The sequence below is a fragment of the Ornithodoros turicata genome, chromosome 1 (genome assembly GCF_037126465.1).
Source record: "Ornithodoros turicata isolate Travis chromosome 1, ASM3712646v1, whole genome shotgun sequence".
Taxonomy (NCBI): Eukaryota; Metazoa; Arthropoda; class Arachnida; order Ixodida; family Argasidae; genus Ornithodoros; species Ornithodoros turicata.
The window spans coordinates 129,739,266-129,762,293 of record NC_088201.1 but is presented as its reverse complement, the minus strand read 5'-3'; the positions used below and the strand labels follow the sequence as shown (position 1 = coordinate 129,762,293).

The 23,028-nt window shown below is 45.2% G+C and overlaps 1 protein-coding gene across 2 annotated transcripts in view; it reads left to right on the top strand.

The window, feature by feature from the left end:
- LOC135378594 (neprilysin-1-like) overlaps positions 1 to 23,028 on the top strand; it is a 189,077-nt gene that overhangs the window by 136,288 nt on the left and 29,761 nt on the right. For both annotated transcript variants that reach the window (XM_064611656.1, XM_064611655.1), the window contains 4 exons: positions 12,250 to 12,308; positions 17,348 to 17,399; positions 19,117 to 19,184; positions 20,952 to 21,082. In XM_064611656.1, coding sequence (XP_064467726.1) covers positions 12,250 to 12,308; positions 17,348 to 17,399; positions 19,117 to 19,184; positions 20,952 to 21,082 — 310 coding nt within the window. The remainder of the gene's footprint in view (positions 1 to 12,249; positions 12,309 to 17,347; positions 17,400 to 19,116; positions 19,185 to 20,951; positions 21,083 to 23,028) is intronic.

Below are 23,028 nucleotides of genomic sequence, written 5' to 3'. Positions count from 1 at the left end.
ATCAATATCTGACAATCAAAATTTGCCATCAAGCAGCTGGAGGTGAAGCGCGGCCATTGCCGCATACCCTATCCAAGCACTGTCTGTGGGCCTGTGCGCTGTGGCGCAGTCGAGAGACCGTACTGTTCTCCCTCTCATTTATTGCTCGAACATGCGTCGGTATTGCTTGTGAGCGGATTAAGATAAACAAAAGGTCTGAAAGCAAGGCCCCGAAGAGGATCTTTCTTTCTTTCTAGAAAGCAATCGGCGGAACTTTGACCGCTGGTGTTCGATTACGCTTACTTCTGAAAGCGGCATCGGAATTGCTGTTGGCTTGATTGGCGCGGCTTCATTCCACTAATAAAGTGACAGTGAGAAAAAAGATTATGAACCGTGCAAGCACACGCGTTATCTTTATTGCTGAACGCTGCAGCTTCCTAAAACACCCTTTTAAGGTCGCACTTTGCAGTTCTCGCCATGTACACCTGGCGAGTCCCGTTGGTTGCATTACATATCCACATATGAGATATCTGTATCCCAGGAACACCTTTTATGCCCTGCCATTCCTGTTTCTTAGCTGTAGGAACGATGAAGCATGCTCTGCAAAAAGAAACAACAGGTGTACTCCTTTTAGCTTCGTTGAGAGCCGATGGATGATATCCTGGGGCGTCATGATGGCTTTTTGTGGTGAACATCTCAAGTGAAGTGTAGCATTGTGCTTCAGAACGCCTCCTACTCCATCAGACGCGCTTTTCCCATGTCCGGTGGCTGTGAAAATCCATCTTGCGTCGACACACCCAGTCTCTGAAAGCTCATACAACCTGAAACGGTTCTTAAAATGGCTCGCTGCACCATCTGGCACCACGTTCGTGGCTATAGTTCTATTTTCGTCAAGCCACTCCTCGATAGCCTGCGTTGCAAACAGTGCATGCGCGGAGTGCATCCTCTGAATAGCCCTTATGTGCTCCTGAGTAACATGTGCAGACGTCCACTTCCTCACCTCTGTGAGGAAAACAGACGCCTCCACTTCCTTCTTCCGCCCTCCCAGGTTGCCACTTTAATTTTCTCGTCTTCTTCGATGTTTAGTCGTTGCAGTGAAATTCCGTTCTCGCCTGGGCAGTTATTACAATTCTTCAGGCGACAGGCTCCCGAAGCGTCACTACAGAGGTAGTAAGACTTCAGTAATACCCTAGTTACACTAGCGCTCTCAACCACTGTTGAGTCGACCACGGTTGAACTCAACCGCGGTTAAGAGTGTTACACTGCAGCGCCAACCGTGGTTGACACGTCAACTGTGGTCGACTTTCATCTGAGCTCCTCGCCGTCAGTTGACCGACTGAACTGACAGACAAGATGGCTGCCTCCAATGCTGCGTCTGCGTCGTCGGCCGATTTTGCGACGGATCAAACGAAAAAGAAGCGTTTCGTCTGGTCGGATGCAATGACCAGGCATCTCCTAAACTTGTCGGAAGACAGTCTAGGGGCTTTGAGAAGCCAAAAAAGGAATGCTGTGATTTACGACCGGATCGCGTCAGCCCTAACCGAGGGTTGCCACGGTGCAACCTTCGTTGGTAAGCAAGTCAGGATGAAGATAGAGAGCCTGACGAAAGAATACAGGTAGGGGTGCTTTTCATTTAATTGCACTTATTTACCTTCTTCTCTATTTGGCGTTCATAGCGCATTCTTGCTTCTACTGACCAACTGTCGCACTGTTGTATGTTCAGTACTGAATTACAAAGCCCGTTTTTGTAAATGCAGGGCACTAGCGAGGTGCGGAACTGGTTCGGCGGCCATAACGTGTTAACGTGGCCATATTTCCGCAAAATTCACGGATTTTTGGGGACACTTCCCGTCAATGACCTCTCGCTAGTGGAAGAAAGTGTCCAGGTAAAGCGTTTGGACATTTTGCGGCTCTTTAGTGTTTGGTACTATTTGTTACGACTTGTGACATGTGAAAACCTGTATTTCCAGCTGCCTGAACTACAGCTACACTAATTCGTTTACACACATCCACACAACAGCTTCATCATCAAGAACAGTGAAGTCATGAACCATAAGCTGAACCACTACGCATGGGTGATAACCTCATATGCTCTGTGGAACTTGGCATCCGACTGCTCTGCTTCAATATGATGAGGGGAGACGAAAATGGGGGAGTTTATTTCATAGCTCAATATAATATGTACTCGTCGCTGCTGGTGCACTCTTTTGAAATCAGTACACATCACTTAAGAAATGTAGGTGTTTGAAGGGAGACACACCCTATGTAGCAATAGTTATACCTTGTGTGCAAAATGCTTTTTTAAGATGTTTTTTACCTTACAAAAATATAGGATTATCTTGAAAGGTAAATATTTGGTTTAGTAATCTTTGTATTTGTATGTTGTTACGTAAAGCAGCTGTCACAAGATGTATGATAAGAAGAATGATGAATAACAAATACTGAGGTTGCTTCTAAATTAACCGTTTCACTGCTACGCGTGACAGGAAATACAGTTGTAATTATAATAGTACCTGTGCACTGCTGACAATTGCCCAATGCAGAAACAGCTGTTCACTGCTGGTATAGCATCATTTGTCCTAAACCAATTTTTATTCAGCCTGCTACCCCGGAATTCACAGATGTGACTTGACTTGAAGCCGCAACTTGAATTGTGCAAGTCTACACGAAGACCTGTCTTCGCTCAAGACGGTTTGCGTCTTTCATGAACTTTCCAGCTGGCACACTTTGTCAAGTTGCCTAACTTTAACTGTGTCTGGGAGTGAGTCTTAAAATTTTGCACTTCAAATTTGCTTTGCAATAAGAAAACACAACATTTCTTAGCATCAGGGCCCCTATGATATGCGGATACCTGTCATCTGGCACCAACACTTGTGCAAAGACCGTGTAGGCGAATTGATGGCATATCAGCTTACGTAATGCAAAGACAAGGGAAGATTCTGAATGTCATGCGGCTTCCTGAAGCTTGTGCACTGCGGTGCTATCTGTCTGGTTCAAAGTAGCAAAGGAGCTAACTTGATTGCCCAATAAGGACAGAATAGCTGTCCAATGTTAGCATGGCGATGTTTCAGTTATAATGTAGCTTTTGTACTGTCTGCTAATATGCATTATTACACATTTTCATGGTCCCAGTTGTCCACGAGCCAGAGGAAGGTGCTGAGGTAGTTGCCTCTGCACCACAAGAAGTGTCGACTGAGGAGGAGCCACAGGAGAACGTAGATCCTGTAGAACCACCACCCAGAAAAAAAGAAAAAAAACCAGACCGTGCTGATGCAGCTTCTGCAGCTTTCAAAAGCTGCAGAAAAAAGAGCTGCTAAAGCAGACAAAAAAGAACGAAAAATGAGGAAAAGAGCCCTACACCTCAGGAAGAGGCAAACCAGCTGCAGCGGGAAATGCTGCATATGATGAACAATTATTTAATGGATCATAATGTTTTGCAGCATCATATGTAATTTGCAGTTTCATGTACAGTGTTGCAGTGTGCAATGTTGCAGTGTGTGCAGATAAGTGTCATTTGCGCACTTAGCTTGTTGTCTACTTGCCCGAGGAACTTCTGGTTCCACGCATTTATGCATGCGAACTCTACAAAAGAAATCGTGGAAGCCATACTCAGCTTAAAAAATAAACTGACAGACAAAAATGTCAGCATCCGTGCATTAGACTGGGGCAACATATCAGCCTCAGGAGAGTTGTATTCAAGTATCGCTAAATCTGTGCTGAAACCGAAGCGATGTCCCATATGGATAATCATGGGTTGTGTTCCTAGTGCACACAACTCACTTGAGCCCGTGATGCTGCCTTATTCTAATGCATGGAAGCTGATGTTTTCGTCACTGTTTATTTTTTCTGCTGAGTACAGCTCCCACAATTTTTTTTTTTTTAGATTTCGCACGCATAAATGTGCCATTGTGTGCCACCGAATCTTGTCGGTTAAGCAGACAAGGAGGTAAGTGCACAAGTGTCACTTATCTGCACACACCCTGTATAATAAACTTTTGTTCTTTGTAGTAGCTGTTGCATGTACTTGTACATCAATTCAGAGTGTGTTAAACCTGTTACTTCTAGCCTGTGAGTGATGATTTTCTGTCTAGTTCTGGTATAGCTGGTCATAACTATGCATGACATGTTTCTCGAACGTCCCTCAGCCGAATAGTTCAGAAAAAATTTACGCCGTCAAAGAACTTTCTTGTAGGTTAGTATCCCTGAGACACGAGAAAAGACTAACCAAACAGTTGGTCATGTGCATATTGCCATTGCTGTGGTCTTCATGCAGTACAGGTGCTGTGCAATGGCATCACGAACACATGCTCCGCTTTCCGTAGCAGCAGATGTGTGATGTTGTGGCATCTCCCTTGGAAGATGTCTGCACTCTTCAATCCAATGTTGCTCAACTATATCATTGAGGTCCTCACATATGTTGTGGACGATGCAGCAGGCTCTGATGATGGTGGTACAGTTGTCAATATCGCACTCAAGTCCTTTGTGTAGAATCCTGAACCTCGCTTTCAGCCTTCCAAATGCGTTTTCCACGACTCGCCTTGCACCAGATAGTCGGGCGTTGAACTCTTGCTTTTGTGGTGTGTTTGTAGCCCTGTCTGGATATGGCTTCATTAGGTGTTGCTGCAGCGGGAAAGCCTGGTCACACAGTATAACAGGGCCCACATCCACACCTTGCAAGCTCACTGTGAATGTGTTGAAGAGGGTACTATTAATTACAGCAGGCAGCCTGGACCTCTGAAGTACTGCTGAATCGTGGTTCCTTCCAGGAGACCCCACATTCACATATGAAAACTTGTAGGTATGGTCAGCAATGGCAAGCAAAATCACACTGTACCATCCCTTATAATTGTAGTAGTCTGAGCCCTGGTCCTTCGGCGGGCACACCTCAATATGGCAGCCATCTAGAGCTCCAAAGCCTTGAGGAAAACCTGTTACGGCTTCGAACCGACGCAGGTGCTCTGGCAACTCAGCGTCTGTTGGAAGCTTGACAAACAGCGCTTCCAGTTTACTGACAATTTGTGCGCAGAACTCCCTGTAGACAATGTTGACGAAAGACCTGCTCACCCCGAATAAGTTCGCGACAGTCCTGTCCTCCGCAGATGACGACAGCCTATACAGGGCAACGGCTACTCTCTTTCTGAGCGGTATCGCTTTCCGTAAGTGGGTGTCGGCCTTAGCCATACTTTGGCATACTTCAACCAGGTAGTTGAACGTGGCCCGAGTTACACGAAAGTCACTTTTAAAATAGTCGTCGGGAAGTCCTGGGAGTGTTGTCTCCCACCACGATGCTGGACGGCGGTGGTTGCGAAGCTCTCTCTCTCTTGTACACAACCGCAAGGCAACGGTGGTCAGGGTTTGCAGTTGTTGTTGCGCTCGTTTTCGCTTCCGGCGTTGGCGGTCCAGTTCGTTAAGGACAGCGTTGAGCTCACACTGCCTTCGTCTCAGTTCACACTGCAGCTGGGCGAAACAGAGGAAAAAGTTCTTGTCTCTCCCCCGTATCTCCGCGGACGTAGCTTTGCTCAGTGACATCGCTACGCGCGATGGAGCACAATAGATACAAGATATATACAGCAACACGAAAACAATACACGGTGGAACTCAGAAAGCAAACGAACGAAACAGAAGACAAATTGGCAAAAATACGGCGGGAGCGAGCATACAAAGACAAAAACAAGACAGATTGAATTACAATGTTGCTAACGCCCGGTCGTATTCCGTTAAAACGGAAAGCCATAGTTGCAACAAGTTGTCAAAAATAAGGTCATACATAACTGCCTGCTCGTATAGTGCTTAAACTGTTTTAAATAAACGTTACATGTTGTTTAAGTCATCTATGCATGAGTTAAATCTATTTTTGCTCAGTGTAAACTTTTTTTACTGTTCCGTAGCCTCTGATGTTGTCCGTTTGGGGCGCTAGCCTCGACTGAGGTGAATTCGCTCTGTGTAACTGGTTTCGACCGTGATTGGGTCAACTGCGGTTGACGCTACTCAACCGTGGTCGACTCAACCGCGGTTGAGAAAGCTAGTGTAACTAGGGTATAAGTCCCCGCTGAAGGATCGTCGAGTACTGTTTCGAATAGCAGAGACGCACAACTGGACATTAGCGCAGTACACAGAAGCGCACACCTCTTGCTGAGGGTTTGCTTTACCCATTTTGGACGTAGTGAGTAAAACTTTGTAATGTCCATCTTCAGGTCTGGGCGGTGCTCCTTGAAGACGTGATATGTCTAACGTATCGAGCGCGTCATGTATCTCTTCGTCACCTCGACTTTCTCATCGTCAATTAGCGCAGTCACTACGTCTTTTCGATTAGGGCTCTGCAGTGTGCATTGCATGTCACCGTCTGTATAGTACTTCACTGCTGTGGCCACATCTTCTTCTTTGAGCTTCTTTCTTTCGTACCTGTCGGGCTCTGCCCACACACCGCTCCTACTTTTCAGCTTGCGAGCCTTGACAACCATATATTTTGTAGCCTCTGGAATCAGTCTTCTGATGTCGTTCATTGAGAGTTTGTCTGGGATCAGCGTGCGGAGGCGACAACACTCTTGATGGGTAGTGCAGGCCAACAATGCGCCACGAAAGTTGTTTACCCATCCCTTACAAAATTCGCAAGAGGCGCCATCTTCTTCTGACGTTTCGGTACCGTAAACGGCATTTAGCTTGCGAGACAACTCGTGCTGAATTTCACTGCTCTTACTTCGGGTGTACGACATGCGCAACTGTTTCTTTATTGCACCAGAGGGTTTTAGAGGAGTTACGTCGATATTCGCTACAGGAAGGCTACGGTTTACGTAGGCGAGAATATGATCTGGCGAAACAAACGTCCGATTTGATAAAGAATCACTGATTTCCTCATTTACTGCAGTAACCTTTTGCTGGAAGCGCCGAAAACGATCCTGACAGATGTAGTCCTCGTCGCTCACCTGTGATGCTTGCCCAACTGTTAGGACCAACTTGAGTGATGCCACGTCCAAGTCCGAGACATTCCTTCTTCTTCTTTTCTCAAGCAGAATCATCTTCTTGTGCTTTCCTTCATAGTCGGCGCAAAATATCCTGTACTGTACGCCCGTTTCATAGCGTGCGGCGTGGGTCTGAGCGAACTCCTCAGGAGAAGACACCGTGGATTCGAAAGTAAGCGTAATCGAACACCAGCGATCAAGGTTCCGCCGATTGCTTTCAAGAAAGAAAGCGAGATCCTCTTCGGGGCCTCGCTTTCAGACCTTTTGTTTATCTTAATCCGCTCACAAGCTATACCGACTCATGTTCGAGCAATAAATGAGAGGCAGAACAGAACGGTCTCTCGACTGCACCACAACGCACGGGCCCACACGCAGTGCTTTGATAGGTTACGCGGGAATGGCCGCGCTTTACCTCCGGCTGCTTTATGGCAAATTTTAATTGTCAGATACTGATGTTGACACATTGGCCTAGCATGATGAGCAATTTCAACGAAATCGAAGTGGGTGTTTTTGAGAACAAGGCGCCTCAAACTTATGAATTTTCGCTGAGTGGCTCCGTTATGAGCGTCCCAGGTGCAGAGACCCTTTTGTTCAGGAGAAGACATATGAGCAGGATGAGCGTGTTCCCCTGAACAAAATGATACCTAACACATCCATAAATTCCAAATGTGTTCAGAGAAATTAAATGTCAAACTTAAGGGAAAAACCTCTATTTTCTCGAAGTTTGCAAATTTATGTAAAGTTACCTGCGAGCTCTGCAGCGATTAAACTTCGGGAGAAGGTGGGTGTCTTATATCCTACTAATTTTCATTCTTTTACCACTACAAGTCTTTGCAATACGTGGGCCCAAAGTTGTCAAAAAATGCTAAACTTGGAAAGTGCACGCCATACCTTCTTGGCTTTTGCGCTTTTGAAGAAGCGGAATATCAAATATTTTGAACTAATTTTGGTATGAATGCACTAAATAGGTGCTGGGGCATAGTGTGTCATCTTCTCCGATTTTTCCAGACCACCCTGGCTCATCTGACGTGAAAACACCCAGTAGCGTAAATGTTTTGCCCAGGGCGAATAAAGTTCACAATCAACCAACGAAGCCTCGGAACGAGCTTACGCCGGGTTACGAGGATGCAACTCGTGTTCAGCTGGCGTGCTGGCAGTGCTTCGGCGTTCATCGAGAAATGACCGGGTTCGAATCCTCGCCCCCCGTTTCGTTCCTTGCAATTACTTTTTATTTTACTCTATTTCCTCCTTGCTAAGTAGTTTATGCATTTCGTACCGGTTGCTGTTTGCGCTTTTTATTTTTATTTTTGCTAAAAGCAGCGCTACAGGGATCGGGGCTTGAAGATGAGCGCTGTAGAGATACCGTTGCGTAGATGCATGGAACTAATATAAGTACGTTGTTATTAGTACGTGGAGAGCGTCGTGATCTTGGAACCATTCTAACAGTTCGCTGGTTGAAACTTCAAAATCGCATATCGATATCGCGGATGCGTTGCAGCAACTGCTGTTCGAGTCTTCGGCAGTTTGCTGGCAGGCAGTTTGCTGATCTGCGCGTTTATACCCACAACCGGCTTAAATATAGGAACCAGTTCCTCCCTATTGCTTGCACGCTATCGCGAAATCAGTTTCGGAATAGTGATGTCTCCCGAAATTAAGTCAAAGCGAGTGATTTATGAAAAAGGGAATACCTCGTGTTATCAGTTTATTCTTAAATGTGAACCTCTTAAGGATTCTTCTAACCACATATTATTGCTCTAGTTACATTATTCGGCCCGATATTTAAGCCACAGGCCTATATCTGTCTTCACTGACCTGTGGATAGCCGTTGGTACATATTACTTGGTAGACGTTGCTTAGATGATTCACACATAATAATAATAATAATTATAAAAAAGGCTCGCAAAACGTGTTAGCAAGAGCAAAGTCTTCCTTTTGCAGATAAGCTACCCCAGAAATGGTCATTTGCATCTTTTTATTATTATTTTTTTTTGCTTAGCACTTTGTGATTTGTTTCTTTGCTATATCCATGCTGCGTATCTGTGACAAATACGCCGTGTGCACGTCAGATCAGGGGTCAAAGTAAGCCTAAAAGCGAAACTTACGTCACACCTTTTCAGTTCACATGTACCATGTGTCCGACGATTTCAATAAAATGACAAGAAAAGGCCATCGCGATCTAAGAGGGGCTATTCGCGTTCTGTGGGAAGCAAGAACAAGACTTGTCGCTATCACACCTGGCAGCTCTATCAATATATTTTGCTACGAACGGACAGTGCAGGTCATCATTGTTTCTGCCAATTGATACAGAAACGCTCACTCACCTTGGTTGAAAGCAGCTAAGGAGAGTGGTAGAGTGTTTATTAGCAGAGATAAGGACGACTGATATGGGCGTCAAGCAAGTGGTTTCTCTTCTTTTATGTATTTATTTTTTTGGAGCGGGGCGGATATATTTTAGCAGTTAAAAAGGTGAAATGGCGCGATGTACGGCGAATGAAGCCTGCGGCGGAGCATCGACCTCAACGACAGATCCACAAGATTGCTTTCCTGTTTCCTTTTAATCAACTCAACTTATTAATTCGCTAACAAGTACTACTACTATATTGTATATGATATACACGGAAATAATATCACCGACAGTAGGCGCGTGCCAAGTGAATAATAATTAGTAAGTCTGAATTACGGCTAACTTCTGAAACATTCGAGCTAGAAGAATTGTAGCCATTGCATTAATAAAAAAACGTGACGAAGGAAGACGTCTTAAAAAAACCCGAATGCTGCGCGCACACCACGAGCTATTCGAAATTGCATTTATCTTCGTTTTGAATGCATTGGCAATTGCTGTGAAAAATATTGATGTTTCTGACGCTGACCGACAAATATGCTAGGTTTTTTGGGAATGTAGCTAATTAAACGGCTAATTAGCTACGTGTTAACGAAACCACTCATATAAAACATGATATAAATGATATAAGAAATCTTCTAACCACTTAGCTTATTTATATGACATTGTTTTGTGGGCTTTTCATTTAATTTCTTGTAATCAACGGTGTGAGTCTAGCGAATTTTTGTTTTCGTCAAGCACGCCCGTACTATGGGTCCTATCATTTCCGCCACGACGTATGTACATTGTGCAAGAACCTAGTTGTTATTTTGCCCTTGGTCACTTAAAAAGTAGATTGATAAAAGGAAGAGGTAGCCGCTGCGTGGGTAAAATAGGATATCAAATATCGCAGACTTTGGATTCGGTAATAATGAGCGGCATACTTATTCTGTTCTCCTATACACATCAACGCAGCATGGTGCAAATTCCATGACCAACAGCCCACGTGTGTCCGATGAATATTTTCAAAATTAGCTCACTAACTTTCTCTTCGGTGGATTTTCGGAAGAACGAGGATAGCAGAATTGTAGTCACATATTAGAAAGGACGCATTGTTTGGTAAGCGTCCTGAAGGTTGCACGACCACCTGATATCGCTTTTAAAAAGCCGCTCGCAAATGAGCTTGCTCTGACGTGGGCAGAACTCAATATCCCCGCTTTTTTATCCATATTTTTAAAGATTGTTTTCGATTACTGAGACATGACCTAAGGGCCGGATATCCTGTAACACGCGCTATGTCCTCATTATGCACTGCGACGGCCAATGCGCATGCAGCCCTGCGCGCGCCAATTTTGAGAACAACGTTAACGCTTGCTGTGTGCAGTTCATGATTAGTCCTGTGACGGGGTTTTTGTATTCTATCCAACTATGCCGTCAACACAGCTTGGGATAAAAGTTCCTATAACGCTGGGATCTTGAATTTAAATTCTTCCCATGTGGCTCTAGGGGAACATTTCTTGAACAGAATCCGTGAGTTAATTTATTCCAAGTATTCTGCTCAACACCTGCTCCCCTAAGCAGCCGGGGAGGCTGAGAGAAGTTCAATACAAAATCCCAGCGTTTCAGAAGCTTTGTTTTTCTAAGCCGTACTCCCGCGGCCTGAAAACGGCGAGCTTTCAAATCGGGCACAACCGAAGCGGCGAAACAAGATTACTTCTTCAGATTCTTTAGGAGGCGTCTGGTAAAAAAATGATAAACTGATAACCGTGCGCTGGCAGAAGGATAGCGAAACAATGATAAGTCCTTTCACGCGGACGCGGCCTCCGGCTTACTGTCCCGCGCTACCCAACAGTTCCTCCTTTCAGTTGTTGTGACCCGAGGCATTGCTTATCTTACAAGGCACTTCTGCAGTAAGGTGAAGCCAGCGTTCAGAGGGAATGTCCCTGAATTTTCCTCATGATTACGCTTTGTTCTCTGTTTTTTTCTAGCAAGACTAACATTATGTATTTTTCTGTATCCTCGTGCCGGTGCCTTATCAAATACCAAACACGCGCCAACTGGATCGGTGTGCAATCCTGGTCACCGCAATCCCGCTGGTTATGCCTGAGCCATACACACACCACGTTCGCGATTCAAACTTTAATGTGGCGCCGTCTGGTAAGAGCTTGGCACAATACACTGAAGTTTAGAATTAAAAGAAAATTTCAGTTATTTCGCCATCCGTCCATGTTGTTTTCTTCAAGTGGGCCGCAGCCATCTTACCAGCTACTCTTTAATTACCCTGTAGTTACCGAAGGTAGCCGCAGGTTACTAGAGGTAATCTTGAATTTCAATTAATTCCCTTTAATTACGTTTACTTGCTTTAATCACTCTCGATTTCCCTAATTACCTTTAATTACTCTTTCTTCTTAGTTTTATTTACCTTCAGCTGCTTCAATTTCATATCACTGACTTTCATTTACATTTATCCTCATGTCTCCCCTTTTACATCTCCAGGTATGCCGCTGCCTCGTTGAGGCTTCACCATCTCTCTCACACGCACAAGCAGCTATTTCCACTTTGACAGTCCTAATGCGGGAATGCAGTCTCATTTCTGCTCTTAGGATTTCGGTTTCGGTTTGTTATTGTCATCATTTACGAATTAACTACTCGCGCAAAATGAATGCGAATGTTATATTCGGTATCGATGGGGTGGTTCCTATTCGGGATGATGTTCACCTATTTTTATTTTTATTTTTTGGAAAGACACAAAATGTATGCCATATTTAAAGTCTCGATAAATTGCACCAAACACCAAACTTGCCCGTAAAGGCACACGGAAAAACATACTTCTACTGACGCTAAAATCCACATTTTATTTTCCATTAAAATCAGATCAAGACTTCTAGTGGGAGCTTTCATTGCAGACACGTCTGACAGAGATTGGACAGAGTTTTGCTGTTTCGTTCCTATGTGGCTGTATAATATTGTATAATTCTCACTGTGCCGCAGGTTCGATATACCGATGGTGATCATCAATGCAGCCTACATGCCTGGTCAAAATACAATAGGTAAGTGCGTTTATGGCATTCTCTGCGAGCAGATTTTCGTGCGTTCAATGGTCGCCACGCATCGGTCGTGTTATTCCCGCATGTTGACGTTTACTTTTAAAAACCATTTGTATGTACGAGCTACAGCGGCCAATGTGTAAACGTTCCAGCAAGCAATAATCCCAGGCAGCACACCATCATTGGATCGATACCGTCCAACACTGGCAGCCAACGTAGGTTCTTTAGTCCAGTCTCGGCCTTCCGACACTTTCCTATACTGAGCCAATGAAATTATATACAAGGTGTCCCAGAAAATTACACCATCTGGAATCATGCGGTTAACGGCATTGGCTCTTACGTGGTTTTTGCGACATCCTGGTGCGAATGTCATCTAACTTAGTTTTATTATGTCGGTTTGTGCGGACGGACCTCTAAAATTTGCCAAATAAAGGTCGCTATTTTACCCCACAATGTGATCGCGTCCCGCATTTGCTCAACTTCTTCATAATTATCCTTGATATTGAGGTGCTAACCCATCGAAAAAAAAAAAAAAAATAGCCGAACATTCCCTTCCGAGCACCTGAGCATTGGGCTCGGCCAGTTTTTTGCGCTCAATCCTTGTCATTCCGAGGAAAGGAGGTTGCTAAACTTAGCCCACATCAGGACTGTAGAAGGAGATAACACAGTTATGGCTTATCGGAACCGGCTTTCACTGGGATCATGCCTTCCGTCTCCCAATGCCAAGAACTGTAACTTTTTCTACTGTAATTGTGTGGACCAAGTTTAGCAACCTCATTTCGTCGGATTGAGAACGACCGCGCCCAAAAAGTTCTCGAGCGGTGTGCTCTCGCGCTCCGAAGAGCATGAAGTTCAGCCTTTTTTTTTTTTATTTCGATGGGATAGCTTCTCAATATCGCTGCGAATCATCATGAAATTGAGGAAATTCGCAACGCGCATTGGTTAGGTAAAAAAGCAAGCTTTAGTTAGGAAATGTTCGAGTTTCGTGTGCAGCGGCCACCTATCACTGCTGCCCGTCGACGACGATCGCAATAAATGTGACGCTAGCTCACGGGGCCGCTTCTGCGTGCCAGTGCGCTTTCTCATTCCTTCTGGCAACAACTGTCAGTCTAGTTGTCCTTCCTTGTCTCCCGAGGTACAAGCCACACTTTTAATTTTGTATTCCGTGTCGAAACAACTGTGGCTATGAGCGACGTACAGACGTGGACAGCTGGAAAGAGGACAGCAGGGAGGAGTGGGTGAAATTTCGAGTTCAATTTGCAAAAACGAATGAAAACTTAACTCCGATGACTAACTGATTCACATCAGGAGGTGGCAAAAACCTAGTAAGAAGAAACACCGTTGACCGCGTGATTGTAGGCAGCGTGGTGTGTTTTTGCTATAATTCAGTTACACGTTTTCTGGGACACCCTGTATAACAAGCCCGTGATGAGCCAATGAAAAAAAAAGAAAAACGTCTAGCGGTCAGTTTTCGTGCCTATTTGCGCAGCACAAAAATAGGAACGCGCCGTAGTATTTATTTAGCCAGTTAGTTAGACAACATCATAAGGACTTCGCTAAACAGAAATATTTATTTTCCTTATTGGAAATGAGAAAGCGTCGGCACAGGAAAGGGAAGGGTGTTATATCTCTCTTGCTCTCCAGTTAGGATAAGCCCACCACTGAATACATACGAGCATCCCGCATTGGCCTTCACCGTACGACTGCATAAGCAGCAGAACTGCTCTGGGGAAGAGACCCATGGAGCAGAGCGCGAGACAATCACACACTGTAAGTTCTCATAACCCGGGACTTACGTGTGTCCTCCCCCACCACCTTCAGTGTCTGTGTCTTTCAGTCTTCCTTATGGATCTACACCCGCTAGCCTTCACCATTTTCCTTATTTCGTTGGGGAAGGGACGTTTGGAGCAAGGAAACAGAGGAACGGCCGTTTCCAACATATGGGCCCGGGACTCCTCTGGCTGCAACTCCCGTCAAAATAGTCGTGTCTTCCTGTCCACAATGTGACTCACTCTGAAGCCTCGTATCGCCCTTTGCATGATCGCGCTGCTCTCCGTTCTGTTGCGCTTTTTCAGTCATTTGCTGTTAAAATGTGAGCCCATCGCGGAACTTTGTAGTAACGTGTTCCTGACCCGGTTCCGGCTCTCGCTCAACGGGAAGCAGCTCTGTCACTGGACTAACAGCGGCATGGCCGAGCAGGTTAAGGCATCCGCCTTGTTGGTGGTAGCCAACGTCCTGCTCAAGACTGGGAGGGTGTGGGTTCGAAAACGTGCTGTCTGAGATTTTTTATGGGTTTTCCGAACACTTTCAAGACGAACGTCGTCACAGTTCCCCCTGAAGTCGGCCCCTGTCCCCGCACATCTTCCTGCTGTCCTCTCTCCATCTGTCAGCATCTGTACACAGCTGATAGCCACTGTTGCTTCGCGGCGCTAACACGACACGAGAATAACGTTTCATTTGTAAGTACTTGATCAGTGGGTTGTTTGGGTCCCCTGTGCGAGTTTTAGTTATCTCCTGATGTAGAACGTTCGAACGGAAGGAATTTTCTGCTGCTAGCTTTCCCTGTGGCCCTACACACAACACTGCGACACACAACACAACAAAACAACATTCACTGCGACGAACATATACACTTTCTCAGCGGGCGCGTAATCACCACTGTCAGGCGTGATGTTTCCGTCCTGCGTACTCGTCTTCGAGCTCGTGGCTGATCTTGTAAGAGAAGGGCAAACTTCAGAACACACAGAAACAACACTGCACTCGCACGTTCAACACAATGCAGCTATCTGAACCATAAAGACAGCCACAACTCGCGTCGTCTGCTTGATGTGATGGGAGTCGCCACATTCTTGGGGTCACACATGGGCGGTCACTAGAGTCACTAAATTGGGGTACAGAGTACCGTGTCACGTGGTTTCTCCTTCCAAGAACGCGTCGTCATGCTGACTCCCCTCCATCCAAAACCTGTTTCCTCTGTTGCGAGATGGCTCGCCTGCGCGCTGTTCACCAGCGGAGAAGGGGGTCTGTTGCCGTCCAGGGCGTCCTAGGCGACGCAGTGGCGCAGGACCCAATAGAGCCCTGCGCGGATGAGATTTTTTGCACCGCATCCGACTCACATCCGCACACACGTTATCCGCGTCCGGTCCGCATCCGCAGCATACACAACAGTTTACATCCGGATACGATCCGCAAAATCCACACGTTTCGTCGGGCGCGTAAAGACCGTAGGAAGCATATGTTGGCATAATTTCGGATGCCTTCATGCGGTCACGGAGGAACCCACGACGACAAGCAAAAGTAAACCTTTGAACAAACGCGATATGAAGAGACTTCTGCTGTGCGTGGAACGTTACATCGCCTATGCTCGCGTGGTTCGAGATGCCAGAATGCCTCCGCTCCCGTCTTGGCCGTTCATGGTCAAAGGTGAACCCGAGCATGCTCTCGCTGTCGGCGCGCAATACAAATAAATTGCTGGACGAAAAATTACAGCACGCAGTATATCCGCATCCGATCCGCTGCTTTCACATCCGCGTCCGATCCGCATCCGACCTCAAGCCAGCGCATCAGATCCGCACACCGCAGGAAGTGCTAAATTTTCATCCGAATCTGCAAGTATATTGCGGATATCCGCGGATATCCGCTTCCATCCGCGGATGGTGCAGGGCTCTACCCAAGACGGCGGTCTCGCTCGCCGGCGTGGCTCAGTGTCGCTATTCTGCTCCCTATTTATTCACTCCAGCGGTCACTAGGTAGACACGAGCATCCAAGAATGCAACGCGAAGTCTGGCACACCGCTCATTGTTCTACGGTCACACGTCAAGTCCTACGGACGTCAAATACCAGCATGCTTAAAAAGATGTTTCAGTGTTCTATCATAACATCTGGCGACAAAACAGAAGAGCTTCATCAGAAAATACAAAATGTAAAGAACATCAAGGGTGAAGATAGCTGACGAGGAGAAGTCATCTTGTTATCGCGTGATTATATAAGCAGTATTGTACTGAATTTTTCCGTTTTAGTCGCATTTCTCGAGGTGCCAGAAGCTATAACCACCGGAAAACTGGGAACAATACACTACAGTAATCGTACCTTGAGAAATAACAGCAAACATGGCCCTCAACAACAAAAATTAACCGAAGTAGCCCTCAGATATGGACGACACACACATCTAAGAGTTAAACGCCTAGCGATTAACGGATCGAAGTAACCCAGACAAAAGTAGCTGACGCCGGGAATGTAAACTGGGTCTTCTGATTTCCGGTAAGATATGCTCTGCTAGGGAAAAAAGAATCGTCCCCATTGTGTGACTTGTGTTGTGTTTTTCCCTTTGTACGTTCCAGCCGCAGGACAAATATTCTGCTTCGTGATGAACGTATACCAATTCAATTTAAGGTCAACTGCAAAAGAAAAATAATAAAAACGTTCGTTTGCATTCCACAGTTTTTTTTTAAAACTAATGTACCCTCAAGAAAATAACTTTAATAATAAGCACTCAGGCTTTTTCTTGCGCGTAACAGAGTACCGTACTGTTTGATAAACATTCAATGTCGCCTGCCATTTACTGCATTTATGGCTAATTACCGGCTTTGTGGGGTATCACTGCCGTCGTCTGAACAAGTTATTCCACATCCTGTTGTATATCCTGGAAGCAGTGAAATTTTACATTTATTACGAATCAATATCAATATAATTTATAATAATTCAGGAATTTACGCAGCGAGAGGCAACGCCATAAGCGATACCACAGTGTATGGTCCGTGGATGTATACTGCCTAGGCCGTAGTTAACGTCTCTTCCGGAAGACGGCATGCCTAAGAAAGTCGTACCTTGCAGTGGAGTTGCTGGCGTTGCTGCTGCATTATTGCCTTACTCCTTACGATATGTTTTTACGTAATGATTCGCACGCGCGGCGCTCAACAAATTATCGTATCGTTGAGTGCGTGGACGAGTTACTATGCTTTAACTCTTCTGAGCATCTATTACATCCGCAAAATGTGCCTATAATAAATTGATTCAAGATGTTTCTCCTGTTCATCTTTCAGAGATTACACCCGCAATAGTGAATGGAGTGTCTTACGAAAGTGGTCTTCCATGGTGAGTTTTACGTCCAAATATTTACACCCAAACTATGCAACCATATACAAAAAGTGGCTCTGTTTCTCCACACAACATGCACTGACTAAAGGTCGTTGTTCGTCTCGTTTAGTTTCCTACAACGTTCGAACCGAAAAAAAAAAACTGAAAGAAGGAGAAAACACTCAACGGACTGAAGGAATTATTTTCACGTTCCCAATTAATGGAATAGAATTAATAGAATCATATATGTCATTCTACACATGGTGCATTTCGTGCTGCAGTGTGACATCTGTACGGATAGTATAATTTTGGTTTTGGGTCAATGTAGTCGAGGTAGCTTGAAAAACAATCGCGGTCACAGGTAGCTCGCTCAATAGTGTGCTTTAGTACATCGGAAGGTGTTCATGGTAACAATTCCGAAAACATGACAAGTTCTGCTTCTTTGAAGTGGACGACATCACATTGCTATTGTGCGATGTGATGTAAAGTGATAGAGGATGAAAAACTGGAGTCACATTGCTGAGCTTGGATTTGATAAATTCATCTATCATACCGTTAATGTAGATTTCTTCCGATGTACTAAATCTCGCTAATAGCGAGTTTGAAAGAGAACGTACAAGTTTCCACCCAAGCAGCACAATCTACTGAAAGTATGGTGTAACAGGGGTGAACGGGTAGGTGGAACCACCTACCCGTTCACCCCTGGGACAGACACCTGAAACAGACACCTGGGACAGACTCCTGAAACTAAAGAACATTGATTGAACTCATACCGTCCACGCCTATTGCAGTCGACTTTCAGCACATTGTGCTGATCGGGAAGATAACTTTTCTGAAAACGTGATAAGCCAATTGTCTGATTCCTATGTGGTGGGTGACATCACATTGCTGATATCTGATTGACTGACTGCGATGCGTAATCGGAAAACGCTTATGATTTCTTCATACAATAACGAAATTAAGTGAATCGTCTTTTGCGCAAACGGTTAGCAAGCGGTATCCCGGGAAACCAATGGCACGGGGCATATAGTCACTCAGGACGGAATGGTTGGCAGCGACGAAACCGTTCGCCGTCCCCGACGCTTCTGTTGCCGCGCTGCAGTAGCCGTCGCGTGCCAGCGCACGCACGCAATGATACGCAGCAGTGTGAACCCAACTATACTGAATCCCGGGCTGTTTCTCGTCGTGTCGCAATTTTGCGGACGTGAATTGGAAACCCACGCGTCCGTCACACACGGATGCTGCCGGACGCAAACGTTGGAACGCAATATTGTGCACCGCAGTTAGAGAAATTATCCATCTTTCTATCTGAGACAAGGAGAAACCTACCAGCATAAAGGCGGAAACATATTTGGCTACTCAGCAGGCATCTTACGGAGGGCATACTATGAACCATCACTAACAACTGAGAAATACTGACTTGGTAATGGGACGTCCATCCGTGAGCAAGGAGCTCCAACCATTGCACTGAGTTCAGCTGCATTGTGTTCACAGAGCTTCAACTTACAAGCGCCAAAACTACTGTATGAGAGCAAGGCGTAGAGACGTGGAAACATGATACAGACGTGTGGCAACATGACAGTGAGCAGACCCGGGGAAAATTACCAGACCAGACAACAATTTCTCAGTGCATGACATTCCTACTACTTCATGATTGCAAACTTCGAATCTGCTAGGAATCCTGCTATTTGTTTTAGCTGGTAGACATTTAATACTTACTGCTCTTGACATGTAGGTCAGTGAATTTTGCTGCACTTGGACGCACGATTGGTCACGAAATATCTCACGGTTTCGACACCACAGGTGAGATGCATTAAGTCCTAGAAATAAACGTACAGTTTAGGTTTCAAAATAGGTTGTGGATTCTTTTGATACTATATGCTATGGTGATCCAGCTATGTCTTGCGCAATGTAATACGTGCTCGCATTTCTTACCGTTTTGTGAGTTGTCTTAAAATGACTTGACAGCAAGGTACGTCATTTATGATCCGCTGCAGCGACTGATGCTTTCTTCACGCTGACTCACACCTGACAACGCCCTCTGGAAAGCGCAATTAACCATAATGACGGGATACCGCTTTTAACTTTGGTCTGCCACAGTTCGTTTTTCTTTACAGTTCATGCTACCGATATTTCTTTCTCTTTCTGAGACACTTGCACGTTTGAGAACTTGACAGCTGCTTTTTTCAGCATAGGTAATTGCTCATCTGTCCATTATGGGATGTGACTCCTCTAGTTATGGCTGCCATCATGACTAAGGGAGTAACTACTGCACTGATTGCGCATATTTTCACTCGTTAGAGCGTTTTTGTACATCATACGAACCGGCTTTGAGTACGTAAGCGACAGCGTTGGTGGTTCTGTGCACGCGCAAACAGTAAAGAAAGATTCGTGCATTGCACAAAGCCAACTAGGCTATATATTAGGTACGCAAAGGCGACAAAGTACAGCGTACTAAAACTCTCTAGTGTTTGCATTGACTGCATGTTTCGTTCTGCATTTCAACTCTAGATCATGTTCTGTAGGTCTGTTACGTCTACAGCTAGTGTTTTGTCGTCTATTTTTGTTTAGTGCGTTCTTTTTAGTGAGTTACACGTTCGGCACACATAGCTTGCAAGATCATGTCATGCTGTAACGGTACGCATCTACGCATCCCAAGTTATCAAAACCCATGCATCTTCATATATACAGGGATCTACCTATAAAAGTTTACGCATTCCGGCGCGCCGTACTCGCCAATTCCTCAATGCAGGGAGAACATTATTGTGTCCGCGTGGAATTCCAAATGGCACGTTTCACCGTGGTAAATTTCGAAACGATTCAACGTCGCAAGCAAAGTTACGACGAAAAACCTCAAAATGCCCATGGGAAAATAATCAATATGGAAGTCATGCTGGGAGAGCAGACGACCACGTGGCAGGCGCTCCACCAGATGGCGCCGCAAAGCCGGCTTCTGTAGTGCCGTGTATGCCAAAGGGAGTCTGGCCATTAGAAGGAGCCTAAAAAAGAGGCTCGACCTGTCAATCAAATTTAGCGTGTTTCATTGGCTGCTTTTTCCTATACGGGCCGCCATGACACCAACATTTTCCTGAAAATCGCACTGTAGCTTGGAACGGCGAAGCGAGGATTTCGTGACGAATTTTTTCCACAGATTACTTCAATTTTATTCCGTAAGTGTACGTTCTGTTGCGATTATCTTGCAAATCACCTTTAAATTACGATCCAGTGCTGATGTTTACCTGAAAATAATATGTTTCGTCGTCCTTGTTAGGCCTAGTAAAGATAGCGATCACAGGCACATATCAAGAAAAACGCTGCGGATGGCCAAAAATTTGCATTTTATGACGTACTTTTATTCATATACACACCTTTGCCCGTTCTTGATTCAATGTTGTTATGTTTCATTGTCCCTTGTGGTCTTGAATCTGACTTCTCAACGACATCGTCAACTTGGGAAGAGTAATGAACAACTGCATGGGGGTAAAGTGTAAAAATAAAGCAAACACTTATGCAACATATGTTCAGGGATATCAGATAAGTTTTCCTGAGCGACATTTCTTTTTCTTAAAGGCAAGCATTATGATGGTATTGGACGTAAAGTGAACTGGTGGACACCCGAAGCGGACGCAGAATATACCAAAAGGGCACAATGTTTCATTGACATGTATGACAATGTCACTGATGATGAAACCGGCTACAAGGTACTTTGCCTCCCTTCGCTTTGCTCATGTAGGTGTTTTCAGCCTCTGTAAGAAAGCGTACGCGTACTTCACAAACATCGAGAGAGATGGTTTGAAAGCAAGTGCCGCGACGGTACATGGATGCAATGAAAAATGGGAAAATACCTAGAGTTACCGCAATGAAGGACGCACATACTTGCGGACTCAATACAGGATAAGCAAATGCGGTTGTAGGGCAGCCGGAAACCAACGTCGGGGTAAAAAAAAAAAAAAAAAAACAAATACGTGAACTGAAATCTGCTCCAATCTTTCTTGTCCGGATATCTCGGGGTTTGGGTAAACGAAGCCGATAAACACGTACCGCGACCGAAGGCGAAAGAAAAGAAAAGAAAGGCGAAAGTAGGGGCGAAAGAAAAAAAAACATAGCGTGATTATGACAGGTACATCAATGTAAAAATCTTCATGCGTTCTACCGGGTGGTATTCATCTCCCTATTCGCTGTGATTAGTCCCTCTGGATGCATTTATACTGTACCAAAAAGCGCAGCTATCGTCCACAATTCTACTCATTCCTTGCCGCAATACCTCACGCCCGTCCCGCGAACTACAGTGAATATCAAGCTTACTTCCGATAGGTGAGCTACCTTCGATTTCACAGACATCAAAAAAGGTGGTCGATCAAGCATTGCGGAACGCAAGAGATTCCATTGAGACGGATTGTGAGTGGGGAGTATATCGACATACATCGATACAATCGACCGCTATCACAAATGACGCGCTTGTACTCCATAAAAGCCTTAATCATCGTCATCATCATCTTAAATGATGCTGGGTGCTCGGGCTTTGTGTTTGCCCAACTCTCAGAATGCACCGTAAGATATCGCTGCACTTCCCTTTCCTTTTTTTGCAGATTAGAGACATCTGGACATTGTTCTGCAACATTTTCTTGACAACTCTGCAATTTAAACAACAGCTTTTTTCAGCGCATGAGGTTTTATCTATTTCAAACCACTGACTCCTTCGTGCCTAATTAATTAATTCCGTAAACTCGTTGAAATAGCGCTGACTGTTCAAATTTTGTTAGGCCTGAGGACAAGTGCGTGCAGTGCTTTTGGTACAAAAAAGTAACTTCCATTCATGAAAATTTCGGCAGGTTTCTCGAGACGCTCCCTGCATAGTATATACCATAGTATAGATAGGGAGTGACTTTTTCGGGTTAAACCCGATTCCGCCCGGTTATTCCCCCCCGAACTGACCTCCGACCAATTCGGGTTAAACCCGATTTCTCCTCGAATTCCAGGCACTATGGTGAATAAACATATACCCCTCCAGGCACTATGAAATCCTCAAATGACGTTTCCACTGAAGACGAACAAAGGTAGCCACGTGTAACACATGTAAGAATGGATCACTTGCGTTCCCAGCAATACACCCATGTGTGTCAACACTGTCATATACCTTCGGGGATTACCGCTGGAAAGTCACAATCCCGCAAAAGAACAAAAAAGAGATTAGGGAGGATTAATATACAAGAGGAGAAACAAAAACACCCGATAACACCCGAAGGCACAATTATCGCCCGATTTCTCCCCGAATTACAGATTTAAAGATAGCGCCCGATTTTTACACCCCGAGTCTGCGAATGGCATTTAACCCAAAAAAGTCACTCCCTAAGTATAGACCATACTTCGCTTAAAGTGATACATTGATACATTGATTGATTGAGTGCTTGCACAGTCGATTCTGCACAGCCATGTGCATGCCCGACTCCAGCGAACGACACCTGACCAGCGGCGTGTTGTGCTGGTTGTATATCACCGCTTTGGACTTCGAAAGGCGTTGGGGGAGATGCTCCAAACACTATCGTCTCTTGTGCCCGGGCCACGCTGTCCGATGTTGAAATCACGACGCGGTTCCGTTAATCTCGTTCTTCTCTCACGCAGAGGTGGGCAGTAGTACCCATATTTT